We start from the raw sequence: 21263 nt of genomic DNA, 5'->3' as shown, positions 1-21263 counted from the left end.
TAATTAAACTAATTACAGAAAAAAATGCACCAGGAATCTGATTTGTAGGTTATTTAAATACTATTGTGGCTGCCACCTCCACGATGACAGGGCTTCTCCTCATGCTCAGCTGAGACAAGGCAGCCACGGGGATTTCATCGGGACGGAGGAAGGTCGATGTGGATTTTCCTTCCAGACGGGGGTGAATCATTACAGTGAAATCCGCTGCATGTCCACGCCTTCCATGGCTTTGATCAAAGAGCTGCAAATGCTGTGGCAGGCTGCAGCTAAATCTGAGCAAGTGTCTGCTAATCTGGCCCTGACAGGGAAATCTACTCATCTGATGGAGATGAACAAGAAAAGACTGATGACAGCATTGTTTGTCAGTGGTGGACAATGACACAAGTATGTGCACATTTCCAACCGTTAAATACAGATATCATTCTTCAAAATGCGATGAATGTAGGTGACGTAATTCAAGTGAGGCAGGCTACATGTTACAGCCTTGTTTAGTTCTGTTCTTTAATTCTACAAACATCTAGCATCTATCTCTGCTGTTTCACCGCCAGTCTACTTGCTAGAGATGCTACAGAGAAAATATCAAGTAAATGACCAACAGCAAATATCCCACCAGCAAGTTATCAGAATATAAGGCTGATGGTTCATTTTCCAAATGTCCTGAAGGTATCATGTGTCAGATTAGAGGAGGGTCCTCCTCGCTTTTTTTTTTTTTTCTTTAAATGAGAATATGAATCGATGAGGACGATGGTGGAGTCGGAGCAGGAGACGAATGTTCTGATTCTATGTGAATGTATTAACTGAGCCTGAGTCCTGAGCGATCTTCGGCGATTAATGCTGAGCTGTCGATCGGTTTAAAATATCTACATCATGTTAAAATCCACGGAGAGTCTAGCACGTTTCAACACTTCAGGAAGCGAGTGTGGTAGCGGCTGTGGCAGTGGCGGTGGCCGGGGGTTGTGGGCGTCCATGGTCAACCCAAACTGACGCCCATGGGTCCTGAACAACAGTCCTGCACATAAAATGTGCGGGTGATAAAACGTAACAAAAAGGTATAAGGAAAAAACGTGTCCATGCATACAGGACAAAAATCCTGTTGCCCATTTAAAGTATTTCAACAATTAAAGAAAAATTCAAGATACAGTTTCACTTTTTGAAAGCAACTTTTCAGAGGTCCTAGCCCCTCCAGCACCGGCCTCTAACTTCCTCAGCATCCTCCACAAGACAGTAAAATGAACTGCCATGGTTAATTCTCCGACTGATCCTTCTCCTTCTGTCGCCACAGAGGAGGAAGCAAGTACGAGTGAGGCTGAGAGATGAGGAGGTTGGGTGGGGGGTGGGTGCTGGCGAGAGACATAGATGGAAAGAGGGAAAGAGACAGAGCCACCCCAGAAGGCTGAGTTAGCTGTGACAGAGAATGATTCTTCCTTCATCACTTTTTTAAAACCCAGTTTTCATCGGCGCAGCGCTGTAAGACAACACATCCACCCCTCCTTCTTTCTGCGCCACCTTCGGATGATGATTCATCGATCTCCTCATCGTGCCTGATGAGTTGATGGGCATTGTAAGAAGAAATTAAATCTTAATTGAATTTTCATCTCTGACAAATTCGCCTCTGCAGGCGCTGCCATATGCTCACTGAGGTGATGGAAGGAGGGGGATTTTTGGAATTGGTGCTGAATGGGCCTGATTCTACAAAAGAGCACAAGGAGGGAAGGACTTGCATTCCTATAGATTTTTCACAGTATTATTACATTATGGATTTTTTTCCCCTCAAGACACAGTATAATAACACACTTTTATACTAAGACTGTTTTTCATCACTTCCTGGGGAAAAGTGAGTGTGTGTGTGTGTGTGTGTGTGCGTGTGCCAACTTTTTTAATAATGCTCTGTCAATCTAAGCGCTGCCAATGACCATTTTACTAACCCTCTCATAACGCACCTCCAGTGGGAGAGCAAATAAGTCATCGGCCAGTGGACAGGAGGCTTCGTACTGACAGGCAGGAATCATAAGGGGGTGTGTGAAAAAAAAAAAAAAAAAAATTCAGCGTTAATACCAGAACTCGTAAAGGTCGTATGATGCTGCTGCTCCTCACTCAGGTGTGGGAGTTGATATGTGCGAACCATTCATTCAATTCCTGCTGCGATGCTGCAACAACAATATGAGGAGCGTTGTTACCTCTTTTTATCTGGGCCTAAACCCACACAAGAAAATCCAGGCATGTGTTGCAGATAGCAGAAGGAGATTAGGGCATATTCAAAACTTTAACTCACTCCCTTTGTCTCCATGAAATGTCTTTCCTGGTTTTTAGCACGAAAAAGAAACTTAATAGAAGTATATTATTATATATAATGATATATAGTGTTTATTCATGATTTATTCACCCACAGACATGCACCCTGCGTCATTAGAAGGGCCAACATATTTGTTTCTTTTGTTTCTAGATGATTCTTTGAATGGCTCCTCTACATTTTAAGAGTACTCAAATTGTTCTACATTGATGCCTCAGTTGGTCATTGGCGCACCTTCACACCTGTGGAACTTTCAGGCTGCAGACACACTGTTGGGGAAGGACTCCGGAGAAGCCTGCATAGGTCCAGCCCAGAACATGCTTATCACACTGGTGGTGGTCTGTGCTCCTCGAGTTGTACATGCCTCAAGGAAAATCTTCAAAGAGTTGGTTTCATATCATTTCACAAAACTATGACGCAGCATTAGCAGCAGCAGCAGCAGCATATTTTAATACATTTTAGAATATGAAGTTCAGCCGGAGAAAGGAAGGAAGCCACATTCAGCAGAGGTCAACACAGGTGAACTTGATGATACAGGAGCAATTTCAAGATCATTTAAGTTATGCACACTTGTTTCTCTGACTGTCATCTATTTCTGTGGATGTTTCATCAAAGCGGTGCTTATTTCCCAGGGTCTATGGGTCACCTGCTTTTCTGTACACAGCTTAAAGTAAAAAGCGCAGTGCCACATGCTGAGATTGTGAGCGTGCAGCGAGGTACGTGTGTGTGTGGTCTCTTCAGTCAAAGTGCTACCGTCCTTTCGTGGGTGTGGAAAACTGAATCCAGACAGGAGCATCTGATGAACTGTGGCTCTTCTTACACTGACAGAAGACCCTGATGCACTTTTACATGTAAGACAGTGAACATCAAATCCCTAAAGCGTTGTGGATTCATTGGATTCATCCACATCAGAGAGAGATGAACTACTCTACTCTCATCTGAATTCTTGTTTTTAGTGTAGTTAGTCATTTTTATGTTGTCTGCAGGGAGCGTTTGGTAAAACACATTTTTTTTTTTTTTTAATGAAGGGAGACATATCTGCTGTAGTGTTGACAAGATCTGATATCTGTCTAGAGTAGCATCCTTCTTAATTATTTAGTGTCTGTGATGAGTGTGTGTGTGTGTGTGTGTGTGTGCGTGTGTGTGTGTGTGGACTCACAGATATTTGCAGTGCCCTTAGGGATGGGTAGGTAGGAGCCAGCACTCCACGCTCGCCCCTGGTAGTTCCTCTTACAGCGGCCGCAGTCGGGCCCAGTGGTGTTGTGTTCACACTCGCAGCTCAACTTCTCCTTATCGTATACGCAGCTGTTGGCGTGAAGGTTGCACTTGCACCTGTCAAAGAGGCAAAGTCGGAGTTAGACAAGGATGACCAGGCAATATAAGAAATGGAAAAAACATTTTACTTTGTTGGTCTTCAGGAGGAAGTAGTAAAAAGTAGTAAAAGGTAGGCAGGTGATTTGAATAACATAATATCCTCCCTTTTCCTTGTCTCCTCTGCACAAAGCAACTCATTCTATTCATCCCACTGAAGGAGGCACAATTATGTACGGTCACAGCTGATGTACGAGGGAAAAACAGGCAAAGTTAAAATGTGGAAGAAGCTCCAGCATAATGAAGGCAAAGGATCTTGTAACTCTGCAAGCCAATGAATAGCTCAGAGTTAGCCAGAGGGCAGCACGGAGCAGCACGGAGCTGCAGCAGCAGCAGCGGCAGCAGCAGGAGCGCCACATTTATGATGAATTAATATGAGATGAGCTCTCAGAAGCATATTTTCTGTATGGAAAGTGGGGCTCCCTGAAGGTGCACTAAATCCTCAGTCATAGGATCCTGCTCACCAGTACATCCATTTAACAATACACTCAGCAAATTCATTTTCTGCTATGGCTGGAAGAGCACGGGGGGATATCTATCTGTAAAATTAATTTATGATCCTCATCCTTCGCCTCATAACTGAGGAATATAGAGAGATGCCTGAAGTTTGTATGAACAACTTTGAATTGCCAGACTCTTCTGAAGAAGTCTGCAGAGGAGAACAGAATACCGTCCTCAAAGGCCGTTTGAGTTCCCTGCAAATCTTCCTGCTGATGTCAACTTGAGTTAAAGGTCACCAGGTAGATTTTGTATTTTTTCGGCAGCAACACAAACAGAGGAAGACATAAGAACACTTAAGCAAGTAGTGGGTGGCCTCCTAGACAACCTCTCCTAGGAGGGATGTACAGTTTTTCAAATCACCCACAACCGGATGTCACTGATGGTCATTGTCCAGTGTCTGCTTTTCTAAATGTGATTCTGACACATTGCAGCCCATTAGGTTATTCACCCGTCATTTTAGATTAGAGCGTTTGAGAGGAGGAGATGTGACGGTCACCCGTTTCTCTTTGCTACCTAAACAAGAAATGTGGTAGGTCACACCCAAATTTTCCAGTATACCTTTATTAAGTCGCACAGAGTTAAATTAATTCAAAGCAACTTCCAAATAATCTGTAAATGTGACGTCTGGCTCTTCTGAAGCTCTTTCATACTCAGATCCAGTGGAAAGCAACCTTTCATAAGTGAGGAGGAGACGGAGGGAAAGAATGTGAGGAAGGAGACAAACGCAGAATTCTGCCATTTTGTTCTCAAATGCCTCTGTGAGACACTTGAGCAACAACTAGCCTCTTTCACCCCGCTCACCTCTTTTCTCAATCTTACAGCATGCACCGAGGAAATGTAACAATTTGGAAGGACAGCACCATCTTAAATCACTCACAGTTGCTCGACCTTGATACTCAACATGTCTCCTGTTTTGCCCGGCTGAGATCGGTGTCAACAGCCAGTTCATGATTGACAGATTGCCAGGATGTGTTAAAGTGAGGGATCATCAAATCTGTCCTCAGGTGTTACGAAAACAACTGACCACTGTGTTATCTACAGCACAGAGGGATCCAACGGATACATTTACAGTGTGATGTCATGTCAATTGTAAAAAGAGATACTGTTCTCTGGATTGCAAGAATGTTTTTCATTTCTGTCTGAATCTGCTGGACGGTTCATCCATTTTTCTCCTTGGCATTCTTGGATTTCATTGTTTGTGAAATGAGTTTCTCTCACAGCGACCTGCTGCCTGATCTACCAGCTTAGCCTCTTAAATATTTGAGGAAATAAATACAACTTTTGTACACCGGGGAGTACATGTAGCTGTGGATGATGTCTCAGCTGATATAATGTCAATGGTGGTCAAAGAGTTTGTGGCATCTTCAACATTTAATCAGCACCCAGAAACTCAGTCGTTATGCCGATCAGTGAGGTCCGCAGGGTGTCATGGCCACCAGTGATATTATGCTGCCATTAGTCTGTGTGTGTGTGTGTGTGTGTGTGTGTGGTCTCTTCACATGTTTCTTCACCCTCCACTTACATCCAATTATTGTTTAAAATGTGGTCAATGTTTTTCTATGAATGGATTTATTTTTCTGCGCTGCAGTTCTTGTTCTTCACAGTTCCATTCATCCAAGTTCCTGTCAAGTGCCCCAACACTGCTTCATTTTCCTCATCAAAGCCACAAAAAAAAAAAAAAAAAAAAAATCAGGCACTAATTGATAGTAGTAGTAATTATAGTAATTACCCACAATCCAGGCCGACATCATCCCCAATGCACTGAGCTGCTGAACCCAACAAATTAAGCAGCTAAACCCAACGTAACAAAACAAAGCAATTAAATTTCAAACGCCCAGGTGTTGTTCTATACACGACAGTTGGGTCAAATGCTCTAATAATGTTGTTTTTTTTCCTCTTTTGATTGGTTCATGTTTTGTTGTAAATGGGGAACAACCAGGGCGCAGGGGAGTGGCTGGTAAAGACACCTTGAGGTGTGTGTGCAGGTGATTTGTTGACGGTGAAAAGGATAATTGCACAAAATACAGAAGGAAATTTACTGAAAACTATTTTTGTCTCAGCTGATGTCCCCCAAACACACACACACACACACACACACACACACACCGCTGCTCCCCACTGACACGTAGCTTGCAGCTGCTGTCTGTATTCTGCTCCATGTGTTACCTTCTAATTGCCTCCTCTACCTCTTTCCTAAGGGCTTCAGTGTGTTGTGGGAACTGGGAAGGAAAGAGACCTCAGCACCAGCTCCCCCAGGATGGACCTCAACCCCCAAACTCCCCATAATTAAAGTCCCCCACCCCCGGGTATGCGGTTAGATAACATGGAGAGTGAGACAATCATGACTGATCCACTGTATCACTTCGCTGTTAAATCAGTTTTTAATTCAATCTATTGACCTGGGTACATCGTACTTTATGTCTGCTGAGACTATTGAAAACCAAGACAACATTATCTTCACTGTGCACATTTTTTTTTCTTCTGTTTTTAAACCAGCAAAGACACACACAAGGCACGCAAAGTACATCAAATATAATTTGAGGGAAAAGTTCTGGTCAGTGAAGAGACGACATACTGTATGTGAACAAATGATGTACCTCAGGCATTTTGGTCTCCAAAAAGGCAGCGGCCATAACTGCTCAGTTGCTGCGTGTCTCTGATTGGATTAAGCGTACAGTGCATGTACTGTACGCTTAAGTACCCAATAAGTACCTGGAGTGGTAACAACACTAACACAGCTGCTGAACTAGGCCGGAAATTAGAGCTAATGAGCATTTCTTCTTCCTTTATACACATACAAATATAACAACCTTTTGAGTTTTTAACACCAGTACTGTTCTATGACGCCGCTCAAAATCCTGCAAGTTCAGATCAACTTCTGTCCCCCAGCAGGGGACAAATGTAAGATGTGCCTGCTGTAATCTGTCTGCCTTCCTACTATTGAACCCGCAGCATTACTAATGTATGGAGTTGGACATGCTATCCAATCAGGAGTCAATCAAGGGGTCTTTACTGGCTGCGACATGCCACACCGGCTCAATAGAATCGACACACTGGGCCTCAGTGATACAGCTCTCAGCTAAAGACTGCTGGCGATGGACTTAGTGACAGAACATGCCGCAGCGCTGAGCGACCTCCATCACCAGGCCTGCGGGTCGACTGGTGACATTAAGTGATCTTGTCATTTCATAAGTGGCATCACTGATTGGAGCCTTAAAGGAAGTTACTCCCTGAGGATCTCGGCGCATTGATCCGTTTGGGTCAGGAGCTTGTCTGCAGACTAGAGGTTAGACTGTATTTGACCTCTGGGTACGTATGTGTCCGTGAGCACGGGCACAGAAATCCTTATGAGGACCAACTTGACATTCAAACTGCTGTAGGGAAGCAATCTTGGGGGCAGTTTGAATGGAGATTCAACCTGTATCAACATCATACAGTCTGTTTCAAGTTTTCTCTAACATACTGCTTTCACTTTTAATGGACTAACAACAGCAGCTGTTGTCTTATGTGATCGGGGGGAGTCTAAAACAGCAACAACCAGAAGAACGACTAAATCTTAATTGTTTTTCTATTGTCTTCTCTATTTACCAGCACCCAAAGCGGAACCCGTATCCCTGCATGCAAATGTGACCAGCCATGAAAAACTGTTCCCTTGTTACTTAATACGGACGTCTGGAGCAGAATGTGAAACCACACAGGGCCCAAGGAGCAGGTGTGATTTCAGAAAATGTTGGCAGTTTCCCAGATAGCAGAGGTGTTTGCTCTTAGTGTCTGTTACAGTAGAACAATGGTCATTAATTGCTGGTGGTTTTCCAGAAATAGCCTTTTCCAGAACAGCCTTTTCCACCAAATTAAATAAGAGTCTGCTGATTTATGAGAACTGCATGAGGATGCTAAGAGCTGCTCGATGGAGGGTTTGTGTGAGTGTGTGTGTGTGTGTGTGTGTGTGTGCTTACACATAGGCCATAGCATCATCTGCAAAGCATTAGTCCATCAACACCACAAGCCCACCATGACAGGTTTTAAGTTCATCTGCGCATGAAAATGTAAAATCAATCAGTTCACTGCTTAGTAAATAACAAATCTGCAATTATTATTTCAACTGCACATTGTATTTGCAAATTTATTAATCTGTCATTGTTACAGTATCATGTAAGCAGGTTACATTTAGGTCATGGTCATTGTAGAATACGTTGTGTGCACATTCTGTACATCAACAATCACAAATATCACAAGCCTTTCTAATTCATTTAACATCCACTGAAACTTGTTTTCAAGTACTTAAAGTAGTATTTTCAACACATGACTGACAATCAGACATAGTTCAGATTCAGCTGGAGAAACATTTTAACGAGAGGAGGATCCATCAGAAACAGTAGAGACGTCGATGAAATACAGAATGTTATAGTTCTCTCTACAAGACAAGCAACGTGGGTAATTATCTTCCGTCTGCGCTTTTAGTAAAGGCAGAAGAAGAATGTGCTGTTCTTCCATCTCTATATCAGTACAACAAAAACTAAGGAATGGGAAATTATAAAATTTTTCTTTGGACATGTCACATTTAACAAAAAAAAAAAAAATCCCACTGTGCAGCGTCATTGATCTGTTTCAGCCTCTGTGTCTGTGTCATATGACGCAAAGTGTCCTTTGTCATCAGCCCTCATCACCACTGAGTCACCATGCTCCAGTAAGTTCCATTATGATGCTAAAGGAGCAAAGGTCTGGATATTTCAGTGCATCACTTTTTTTCCTTTGTTTGATTGTTATTCTTCTCTGCTGCTCTATGGTACGCATCTGTTCTGCTCGAGGGCTAATGCACCGTCGGATGGCCACGCATAACGAGCATCTACATTCATTGGCCTCGGCAAAAGATAACTTGCTCAGGAACGCTTTTCATGACTCAATGATCCCATTATCAAGGCGTTTTTTTATTCATCACTTCAGGTGGTCTGCAGATTAATCTCACTTTAAGCAGGCTTATCTTGCCATGTCTGTGTGTGTGTGATATAAACAGAAACAGTATAACAGTATAGTGATTCGTGACAAACACTGTCCTCATTTATAAATGCATCTGTTTCAGGTTATTAAGGGAAATAGTATGTTTTCTTCGCTGACAAGTCATGTCACCTCAGTTCATATAATTGTTTGTTTGACTGATGAGAAGATGGACGACAAAAGTCGTAACCAAGTTAAGACACTCAGAGGGAGAGCCTGAAATTATAATAGTAGATCATATACTATAGGTACAAATACTGCTACAAGGGGAGACCTCAACTTTTATCCTCAACCTATAATTTAACCCATTTGTGTTTAGTTCTGGGCCCATAGTGTCACTTTTGGGGTCTTTTCACTCACAAATTTCTGTTGCAAACTGAAACAATGAGCTGAAAAAAGTGACACTGCTCCACAGAGCTGAGGACAGAATTTTCATATTTTTCCGATGAATCACTGCTGAAAGCCAATTTCCAAATACTTTTACATGTACACTACATGTAAACCTCCTGGGGTTTTGCTGAGACTTTGCTAAAAGAAAATGACATATTTTATGATAACGTACAATGGAATCGTTGCCAACATCTGCGTTACCCGCTCACTAATGACTAAAACGTCAGAGGAGGTGGGGGCTGCAAGCGAAGGAGAGGTCATTGAGAGGATTACTCATGAAACCCTGACAGGAGGGCCCATTAGAAGGTCGAGTGCAGATGACAAAGATGGGGAGAGGAGACGTTGAAAAAGCCTCTCCATTAATGAAATGGGTCACCACATGAATGTTGAATGTGTTCTTCAGCAAAGGAGACCGAAACCCTTCAAAACAGGAAATTAGCATCGTATGCGACTCAGATACGACAGTTCATTGAGGAGTGAGATCGAAATAAGAGTTGAGTAGTTGAACAGTCACACCGTCGTAAACAAACGTGCGTCATATGCATCATATGCATGGTGTGTGTGTGTGTGTGTGTGTGTGTGTGTGTGTGTGTGTGTGTGTGTGTAAGCCAAGCTGAATTGGAGCTATGGAAGAAAATGTGGGATGCATACATTTAGAGGATATGTTTCAGAAACACACACACACACACACACACACACACACACACACACACAGTGCGGTCTCCCAGTCACAGACAAAATAGTAGTGGGTGCAGTAAATAAAATCTACATTGACAGCACGGCCAGCGTACACTGGGACAACAACTAATACTGTATCAGTCTGAAGCGTAAACTCCATCTTCTGAAGTGAAAATAACTGGTTCTTCATCCCTGCAAACAGGGAAGGGATTTGTTGCAACGCTGCGCCTCCTGTCCTCCGCTTTGCTGATAAAATCTTCATGTCACTTGTCGCTTTGGTCTTCGTATCTCTGGTCTCGCTCGATTCCTCCGGCCTGTGATAAATAGTGAGGGATTGGCTGGTGCTGCTTCTGTGTGTTCAGTGTCAGTGACATGGAGGCTTATCACTTATATTTATTTGTACATTCATCTTTCGGTGTGCTGGATTTTTATCGCAGTGTCGCTGGGAAACATTGACATGATTGCCATCAACAAGTAACTGTAGGACTAAAGCAAGAAGGTGTACCTTCAGTGGAGTTATTTTACTCCATCCAACAGTCACACATATGGGTGTCCTGTTCCTATCTAATACTACTACTCGTAGTACTAGTTTTAGTACACGATACATGCACAACATAATAATAATAATAATAACAATAATATATGAACTTTGGTAAAATCTTACATAACCTCCCAGAAAATGAAAACCTCATGAAAAATAATTCAAGATGGCTTAAAGTACATTATTAATATCTTGTGTCATAAGAAGTACAAAAAAAAGGGGGAAAAAAAATGTGTGAGTTTTTTTTTTTCACCTCAGCAACATTTCTTCTAAAATCACCAGTATATCTTGAATATTATAGAAACATTTTTTGCCTTTTCTTCCACAAACAACTCCCCACAGATTTCTATAGGCAGTCTGCTCTTTAAAATACTGCTTTTGTAGCAAAATCCAATCAGGCGGGACAGAACTGGAGGCAAACACTTGTGTTCTGCATATTAAAAAATGAAATATTATGATAGTACAGTACAATAGCTTTAAGCTGGATTGCCTGTGGAAAGAGGCGACTCAGCAAAGCATTGAAAATCCCTCCTTCTTTCATCCCATAAATGGTAAACAGTGTCGGGGAAGACAAGGGTTCCAAAAAGGCGTGAAGAATGAGGTAGCTCAGATTAAAAGCCACCTGACATTCACATTCGCATACAGTCAGGAGAAATAAAAATATTCTCTGACAGATGTCCGTGATTGCTAAATCCAAACATAATTGATACCTTTTCTTTCCTCTCCCTCTCTCCGACGATCACGTTCTTTCATGGCTTCACGTTCCGAAGTGCATGCGTGAGCAGCTCACGGCACCGTCACAAATTTGGAATTGTATCTCTTGTGTTTGTGTCAGATACATGAAGAGCAGGTAACAATGATCTGCAGATCGTCACACCTCTATAACCACTGAACTTGGACAAAAAAAATGAAGAAATGGCAATTCTCATCGGAATCTCTCATCGGATTTAAATCCAATATATCTTTAAAATCTAGAATGAATTCTGGTTGATAACATTTGTGACCGACCACAAAGTACAGCTGTTTGACACACAGCATATGTGGTGAATTTGCATTTCATCTGGTCCTTTACTGCTTATAATCTCATTTAAGCACGAACAGTAGTAATATCCTGAGTAAGCTATTTGAAAAAACAGTAAACAAACATACGTACATGTACAGGATACATACAGGACATGTTCTCTGTGATTAAAACAAATCACCTCAGCTTCATTTGCTGTCTTTGTTTATGCCAAGGATTAGTTTCACTGTCTGATTATTTTACATAACTGAGCATAAGAGATGTGACAGGTATTATACTATTATACTAATGCAGTGTATTATCAGGTTCTAGTTGTGCTTTTTGGCATTCAAACGCAAACATCAGTTCCATATTCAGTCAGTCATGCAGATAATATTCCGTTTGGAGCTTTAAATTATAAAATAACATTACATGATTAGTATCAATTATCGAATGCTTAAAATTGGGAGTGACGTGACCCTGAGGCGATATACTGTAGGTGCTATTTCAAGAAAATCACCAGCAAACGTGTGCACTCGTGTACATGAGCACTCACTAAGCATCTTCACCCCAGCTGGACTGACAGAAATGTCATCACCATGCATCGACACCAGCGGCCGTGTGGAGATGATTCTGCACATGACGCTAGATACAGGTGCAGGGTTTTACTGCTGAAAGAGAGAGGGAGCTCACTTTGTCACACTCCTCCTCCACTCAAATATTCATGTATTTCTACTCGTATTCTCTCTACTGGTGTGTGGTTCACATGGGTGTTGCTTAGGGTTGGTGAGGCATTTGGGATATCCAGCTAATTACAGATGGGAGGAGGGCAGAGGTGTATATTAATAATGCATCATGAAGCAAGAAATACCTAGAAATACTCAACACAAAAGCAGAATATCTGCTATTGTGTATATCTAATTTTTGGAGACGATAAAGCAGCTGGTCCATTACAACAAGATGTTACAGCTAGTTAGAGCAATGACAAACTCCTTTGGGACAAACGGAACTAATATATCATGATCGAAGCTATTTTCTGCTGGGATATTGCTTCCTCACCGCGCTTCTCTGTAGCTCAGTGCTCTATTGTTCAAACAGCATTACTTATGCATGCATTTCAAAGATCCTTATCAAGCAGCATAATAGAAGCAGGATGAGTCCTGACTGATAAAAATTTTGTTTGAGCTCGTTGTGGTCTCGAGTAGGGAGGGTGTCCGCCACAGACGGAGCGAGGGTTCAAAGGCAGACAGGTGGAGAAACGGCCTGGACAGAAGTCAGGAGCGACAGGTTCTGTAGGTGTTGATAGAAACGGGGGAAGGGAGAGACAAAGGTGGTGGATTCTGCAAAAAAAAAAAAAAAAAGGCCTGAAGGGAACGTCTGAGTGGCTCATTGAGCTCGATCGGTTCTGTCAGAAGAAGTAGAGATGTGAGAAGTGCTTAAATGTCACACTGAGATTAATGAAGGTTCCTTAGTGCTCACAAGCAGAACACTCGCTCAGTGACAACACCTGCTTCCAGTGTCTCATGTAGACTTCAGCAGCTGCTTCTGCTGGTTTCTCTCATCTCATCTAAGCTTTCAAAACCACACGTTCAAATCAGAAAACTAAAGGAGGAACCTCGAGATCACCAGCCATTAAACCAGCCTATACGAGTATCCTTCCTTCTCCCAGAAAGGGCAGAGCTTCAGACTGCGCTGACTGAAAACACAGCAGGAATAAACACGAGACATTTTCCTCAGTACACAAGCGGAGATGCTGGAGATGTGGGCGTAAGCCAAAACACTGACTCACGCTATTTAACCTCACCTCAACTCTCCATTCACAAAATGCCTCAGCATGACACACACTTCAACATGCCCTTGTCAAGATTAATATGGACAACACAATATTATAGTTATACAGTTTGTGCTAATAAGCAGCGGTGGAAGGCAGCAATTCTGGTCAATAGCGGGACTGAACTGCGCAATTCAGCTCCTTAGTCGCAGATCTAATGATGCGTACTCTATAACTAACTATGTTTATTAAATCTACTGCTCAATTAACAGATTAAGAAGCGATCTCTCAATTTGTCGCGGTTGCCTGGAACACAGTTGTAATTTGTTCTTATCAGTGTGATCCAACATTTAAATCTGAGAAGTCAGGAAAAATATACTTGTGTGTCACTGATGGTGCATTATGTGGTGACGTCTTTTTTTTTTTAAACGTAATTTCTGGGTGAGTTCACAGCAGAGGTCGGAACAACCGATTGTTGCGCTAGTTGTTAGCTAACAAACAAAAAACACGTTAAAAACATTCCCACGGACAACAAGTAAAGCTGCTGTTGCTTCAGCAACTTCCCTGTTCGTTGCTTGGAAAACTATTACTACCCCACACGACTAACTTATCAATCTGGTCATTATCACCATCTGTCCCATTCTGGTGCCACTGAACAATCAGAACAGCTGCAGACTTTGATGACAATAAATCAACAGTTCATGACACTAAATTGATACACCTGACCCATCTTCACCTTCACCTTCTCACCAACCTATCCTATCTGCAATAGCCTCATTGTCACACAACACTTCCAAAAGCTCTGGGTCATTTCCTGAGAGCCACAGGTTTGTATAGATGTGAACAGATGGCCTAAGTTATCCAGACCAATCACTTAGTCTGTCCCACAAACACGGCATTCTCCCACACGATGACTAATGCCGATTGCTGATTACAAATGGGCTGAAATGCAGAGCACCGCTGTAAATAGATACTTACGGCACAGAGAGGGAGAGACTACTGTGGGTAGGCATGGTGAATGACTTATTCACAGGGGAAGTGGGCAGGAAGCAACATGAAATTAGCACAAATAGATTATGTGTCGACGAGAGGCAGGCCGAAGAGCAAGCTAAGCACTGTGGAGGGAGAAAGAAAGACAGGAGGAGGCAGAAAAAGGGAGATTGACTTCTTGTTTGCTCTTCCCCTTAAAGGAGAACCATCACTCACCAAAGTGCTGATAGATGAAAAGCTGTACTCAGAGCACACATGTACTGAACAACAATTAGAATACGCCAACCTCCTGACCTGAGCACTGCAGGAGAGATGAGCTACCATTTATCTTGTTGTCCCCATATTTGCTGGATCACACTTTTTGAGCCAATAAAGAACATGACCCACACAGAAGTAATGATAATTCCACTTTGGGTTATTCCAGTTGATCAAGTGATCAGTGCATTGTGAGTTAAATGACAAAATAAGCACAATCTTTAAAAACCACCAGCGCAGCCGTGCAGGATTCTACTACACAGAATACAGCTGATCCTCAGGTGTAATTCAGTGACGGAATTTCCATGTGCTTGCACTAAATTTAGCAACAAAAAAAAAAACCCAAAAAAGCTCTGGGCATGTCATATATTTTGTGATTAGATTTTTTTTGTATTGATATGATTACAGATAGAAGGTGAGAACAAACAGAGATAATCTGCTTTGCCTCGTCTGGAGAACTGGATGCCTCCTCTGGTTTTCATCCATGACCAGGGAAATACAAGCAGACCTCAACAAGACATGTCATTCAGCCTTACATGGCACCAGTGACTGTAAAAAATAATCAGGAACCAACCCCGACTGTGCAGTCAAAGTAATTCATTAATTACATGAAATCTGAAATGTACAAGCAGCTAAGAAGATCGTAGGATTTTAATCAGTTGACAGTGAGACAGGAAAAGGGCAAGTTAAAGTTGTCTAAGTATGTAATGAACGAATGACAGCGGAGACAACAGTGACTATAGATCAATGCTGGGAATCAGACATGATTGACAGAGCTGTAGTTCTGGTATATTATCAAAGATCAATAGGACCCAGTATAAAAAATAAATGCTTTGGAAAGCAATAAACATCCCTGTCTGCAGAATGAAAGGAAAACACCATGAACTGTCTCCTTCAATCAAATCAATTACACTTAAAATGCAAATCCAACTCCGATTCTTCACATGATTCATGATGAATCTCGACACAGTCACCAACCAATCAGCTCCAAAACAGCTATATTTCAGTTTCAGATGTTACAAAGATGAGAAAGGTGCACATAAGATATGCGAATTAAAAAAGAACTTTTACTTCACACTTTGCTTTTGCAACACCCAAGCGATCCATGCATGAGTGTTGAATTTAGAGAAGTTTTACTCTGTGAAGTGAAGAGCAGCCTAGGGGAGAATTAAACGCATACTGTGAGTGGCTCGCTGTATCCTCGCTATATCCTGAGGTGTCGTGGCTCCTCGTCAGTGAGGGATTCACAGTTGCTGAACAAGACTTGCTTTCCATGAGGGTGAAAAGAGTGTTGACCAGGCAAAATGTGGTGCATCTAATAACCAGTTCGCCCAGTGAATTACCTGTTTGCCCTGCGGTGGAAAGGGACTGTGAAGGCTTCAGGTTTTCTCTGACCTCCCCTGATAATGCCACACAGCTCATATGTGCCTTGGAAATTGAATCACAACTCCCCAGAGGCATGAGAGTAAATTGGAGAAGCAAACTTTCCCTTCCTTATCTCCTGATTTGCTTTAAAAACGAGTCAAACAAAACTATACATTATAACTTTTTTTTTTGTTTAACTTGTTTTGCAGGAGGAAAGTTGGAAACCAACACTAAAAGCCAAACGTTATTCCAATCGCCAACCATTCATTGTGCTTTGATTTGAAAGAAAAAGGCCCCCAGAACATCACGTTCCTTTCTATTGCTTTTCCACGGTGATGTGGTTTCCAGGTTTCCCTGGAGCGCAGCACAGGAAAGAAATAGGACCGGGTCCTCGTGTATAATTCAAGTCAGGGACCTGGAGCCCCTTTCGACACAAGTCTACTCTGCAATGAAGAAACAGAGCAAGACCATGAGGGGGCAGGAGGTATCCGTTAGTAGCCTGAATCCTCTGCAGCTTTAATTACACTGTATTGATCAGAAGCAGGGGGAGATTGAGTGGACCGGGAGACACAGTTTGCAAAATTGCAGACTGTAGTTCCTGTAAAGAATGTAAAAGAGAGAGAAGCACAATTATGCCAAAGTCATACAGTAGATAATTAGAAAATCCTCCCAACCTGACACGCTTTCACACACCCATTTAGCACTGCTGATACGATGAGAAAACAGTGAGGGTATCAAATTCATTTAAGACACTATCCGTGAGTATTGCTCAGCATCCATCTCACTGCGACATGCTTGGTTTGATTTTGAAATGCTTTGCATTGATTCTCCCCCCCAGCTCCCTTCTGACTGCCTCTGGGACAGCACAACAGAACGGTCATGCATGACCACTTCTGGCTTCCCCAGTAACAACTTTTGTTACATATTACAGATGCAAAGAGGTCTACTTCTGCAGAGTTGGGCTTTCTTCCTTCATTCTCTTTTCTAGGTTGACCTACTTAGGGAAAGAGCTTACGTTCCTTTCTTTGTTTTCTCACACTGTTTTGGCAAAGCCAGAAAATCTGTGAGCTCTCCTTCCGACTTTCCCTGCACACACCCCTCCTCATGCCTGATCCAGGGCGGACCACGGCTGAGGTCCGAGACACTGAAATACGCCAGAATTCAACCTCACTGGCCCCTGAAAAAATCGCTCCCGTTGAGTCTCACAGAGATGTATTCCAGGGTTAAGGAGCGTATGTCTGTGTACGACGCATGGAAAAAAAGAGCTGAGCAGTGATTTGCCATGGGAGGGGGAAAAGGAGAGTGAAGGCCTCTCTGTGTAAAGTGTATCTCATATGGCTGAACTGTGCGTTACCTCTGGTAAACAGCTGGGGAGGCATTCTCCAGGCGAGCGTCACTCTGAAAGCAAGGGGCCAGCAAACGACCGTGGGCCGACAGTGGGCGTGCAGCATCGCTCAAGGTCTCCAGCCCCACAGGGATGTGTGCGTGTTGGTCATGATTATTAGGCTGAGGAAATATTCTGCGCTCATGACGAACCCCTTTTATTACAGTCGGTAGTGAATGGCTGCCCCATCCAACTGTTTTCTGAGTGAGGCAGACACTGATCAGTGTTTTTTGTACTCATGTACTGCATGTTAGAGCAAACGCTGACGTTTTTGATGGCGTATTAAGGACATTTAAAACATTGATTCATGGAATTGCTGTGATGGAACAATTTGGTCTAACAACATTGTGCTGTAAATCTGTATTCTGTAGCAAATGTTCCATTTCATATTCAGCTACAAGAAATACAAGGATGACAACAGCCCTGAAATCATTTTCTGACTGTTAAGCAGTCCCCAAGAAACTTTTTCGCACAAACCCATGGGCGTTAGATGCTTGGTGTGGACTGAGCAAAGTGCTACTGATGTTTATATTTGTACTGATCTTCCCACATCCTATCAGGTTGTGTCTCGCTGTGACACAACCACTTTGTGTAGACACAGTCTGGCAGCCTGACTTCAACACTTCTAACTATATCCTTCAGTTGTTGCCTGTACTGTGAGCCTCTCATGTGTGAAGAGCATAACAAGGAGTAATTACATATCCATTCCTCCAAACCCTCCAACCACATTCAACTCTAAATTGAAAAACCACATTGTGTAAAAGACATCCCCTTAAGTCCACACCCCAGTGACACTTGCATTAGCGTCAAGTAACCAGAAAGCTTCTTTCGGCTTTTCTGCTAATCCGTATAGCAGCCTCTTGTTTTCATGTTATGTTACCCCCTGCAGATTACGTAAGCCAACCCACTAATTGCAACACGCAGCGACCTCACTCTGAAACGCTACCTTCAATGTCTTCAGCAGACAGCTGAGTGACTCTGGCAGCCAGAGCAGAGTGCTTGAGCGAAGCCGTAAGCAGCTTGGTTAATTAATGCGTGCTGACAACTGGTGAACTCTGCACATCGTTATGGATCTGGTGCCTAATTGGAAACAATGGAAAAAAAAAAAAAAAAAAAAGTCTTTACAATTGGGTGGCTGTACTGCCACTGGAAGGAAACCACAAACAAACCTGCTGAGAGTAAGCGCACCATGGGTTTAGTGTGCGGATGGGTGGAGGTCTTACCTGCCCTGGACTTTGATGTCAGAAATGGCATAGAAGTATCTGGAAAGGTTGTTCTCATCCACCATCGTGGCCCCTGTGGCAGGCCGAAGCAGGGGCGGACTCTCAGGTCTGTGATGGTGAAGAAGTCCCGCAGATTCTTGGTGGTGTCCAGCTGGCCGTAAAGTGAAGCCATGTTGTGGAGTCGAGGCCCAGCGAAGAGTGCAAACCGGTCCCTTGATCTCAAAGCGAACGGTTTTTGTCCGTACTTCCACACATACCCTCGTGAGTAGTCCCTCAGTGCAGATGATGTCCAGCAGAGTGTGCTGGGTCAGGTCCTGCACCGTCTTGGGCTCCATGGTGAAGGCATCCAGGCAGTCGGTGGCATAGAACTGGTAGGGTTGCCAGGTTCGTCCATAATCCAGTGACTTCTCCAGGACCATCTGTTCTGGCCGACCGGACTCAAATGTGAGGACAATGTCATCAGTCAGCTCGATCGTCTTGTTCCAGGATAGTGTGATGTTGACCAGGAGGGCTTTTGGATACTTTTTTCCAGGATGTCGACTGCCAGAAGGTGGTGGGGTTACGGCCCTCGATGTCAAACATGAGCTCTGGAGGGTGGGCAAGCTCCTCCGTGCTGGGCGTCCACATTCATTATTACACATATAGGGGGTTTTCCTACACAGAGAACGGAGACAGAAAGGGACAAGAAGAGTCAAGAAAATGAGACGTAAACGTTTTCTCTTGACATCATCAAAGACGGATGGGATATGAACATTTTCATTGTCAGCTTCGTTACATCTGCAGCATCATTCACTCTTCAGCACACATCACCCAAATATTAAGGAGGATACAATCCAGATGTTCCTGATGCAGAGGGAGATAGAGTCAGATTTTTTTTTAAATTTTCCTTTTAGATCCTCTTGCCCATGCAGTTCCTAATCAAGCAACTTGTTTGAAAAAGGTCTTTCCAAAAAACATTTGTCGGATTTTCCACAAATCATTAGCAGGCGATGTTCTCCTGCTCCCCTGGGGGGCTTGATGGAGCTGTCAGGGGGGAGGAAGCACTCCTCCAGGACAACCTTTCAAGTGCTACAAGCTCCAATTTGTTTGGGACAAGATTATCCACTACTTGATTGGATGGGAGATGTCAACCTGTGTGTGTGTGTGTGTGTGTATGGTGAGGAAAACAGCGACAATCCTCTGATGTGAGTCTAATGGAGCAGTGAGGCAGAGATCGAGTAAGTTACAGAGGGAAACAGCTCTGTTCGGCTAATAAGCTCTGCAAGTTTTTTCTACGTCCTCCAAGCCAAGGTGACAATTTAACAGGGATCTGTCGGGCCCTCTGACTGTTGGAGGGGCCCATTAATATCCTGTCTGGGCCAGCCCCTGCAGGCCACTGCCAGGAGTGGCCAGTGGAGGCTGGCAGCAAAAAGAGGCAGATCGTCAGTGGAAAATTTCCACTTTCATGGCGAGCGGTTAGGTGTGCCATTAACTGCAACATCTGGCGCACTGTGTATCCACAGACATGTGTGTGATAACTCATAGGCGACAGTGAAGCTCTGGGAGGTCTTTGCGGGCAGGGCAGCCATTGTGGTCTGTTGGAAACATGTACAAATGTACAAATGTTGAGTGTAAATTGTTTTAAACTGCTATAATCCAGAATTAAACACATTCTGTCTGCAAGAGTGATGCTGTTTCATACAGGGTGCCTGAAAAATGAAGTTGTTCTCTGCTAGGAGCATAGATTTGGAAGAGGTTGAAAATGATGTTAATTAAAATACACTGTAATGAAACACATTATTGCCAATATGTTAATTATTACCAAAATATCTTAAATAAGGTGGTACAGACACACTGAAGAGTGCAGTACCTTTGCCTGTGGTTCCTGTCAAAGACAGACAGACGTTCGGATTCCCTGAAAGCGTCATGTCTAGGGCCAAATGTTTTGTTCCTCTGTCTCTATTAGGCAGATGAATGATCAGGATATTCCTGTAAAACACACACACACAAAGTGCTGCCCTCACCAGCACACCTCTGTAATCAGCCAAAGATGTATCCGTATCGATCGCTGTGGCTGAGCTGCTGGAAATCTGCTGCGTGTGGCACCTGGCAACCTTGGCCAGGCGGTCCAGCTTCCCCCGAACACACAGGTTAAAAGCCTTTCATTACCGCCTCCTCCGTTCTCGCCTTGTGACAAAATCCTGCCTGTACTGAGATCAATAACCCGACTAGTGAGCCCGGAGAAAAGAGATAAAATGCCGAGGATATGGCCTCATGAAAATCATCGGCAGATATCTGTTCTACAGCACCACCGAGGGCTTGGTTAGCTGATAAATGGTTTACAGAGTATTCAAATAATGGCAGTGTCCACTGGAACACAAGCCTGTCTGTAATTACTCCAGCCGTTTCCTATTAATCCGCCCCCCGATGATGAGTGGTCAAGATGGGCGACGGCCACTACAGATTACAGTGCTGAGGCTGCTGGAGCGGATAGGTCATGCTAAATTGGTGCCAATAGAGCTGACAACAA

The 21263-nt window shown here is 43.3% G+C and overlaps 1 protein-coding gene across 1 annotated transcript in view; it reads right to left on the bottom strand.

Moving 5' to 3' along the window:
• Positions 1-19401, bottom strand: part of LOC144739115 (netrin-G1-like) — a gene marked incomplete at its 3' end in the record, with an annotated part of 28271 nt that extends 8870 nt beyond the window's left edge. Inside the window, 6 exon segments of the mRNA XM_078622095.1 lie at positions 3450-3622; positions 18755-18846; positions 18849-19025; positions 19027-19281; positions 19283-19375; positions 19378-19401. Of these exon segments, the coding sequence (XP_078478221.1) occupies positions 3450-3622; positions 18755-18846; positions 18849-19025; positions 19027-19281; positions 19283-19375; positions 19378-19395 (808 nt within the window).
• Positions 19402-21263: the final 1862 nt, after the last annotated feature.

Source organism: Lampetra planeri, unplaced genomic scaffold (genome assembly GCF_965212315.1).
Source record: "Lampetra planeri unplaced genomic scaffold, kcLamPlan1.2.h2 scaffold_1309, whole genome shotgun sequence".
Lineage (NCBI taxonomy): Eukaryota > Metazoa > Chordata > Hyperoartia > Petromyzontiformes > Petromyzontidae > Lampetra > Lampetra planeri.
Note: the sequence above shows the minus strand (reverse complement) of the source record. Positions and strands in the feature narration are given on the sequence as shown.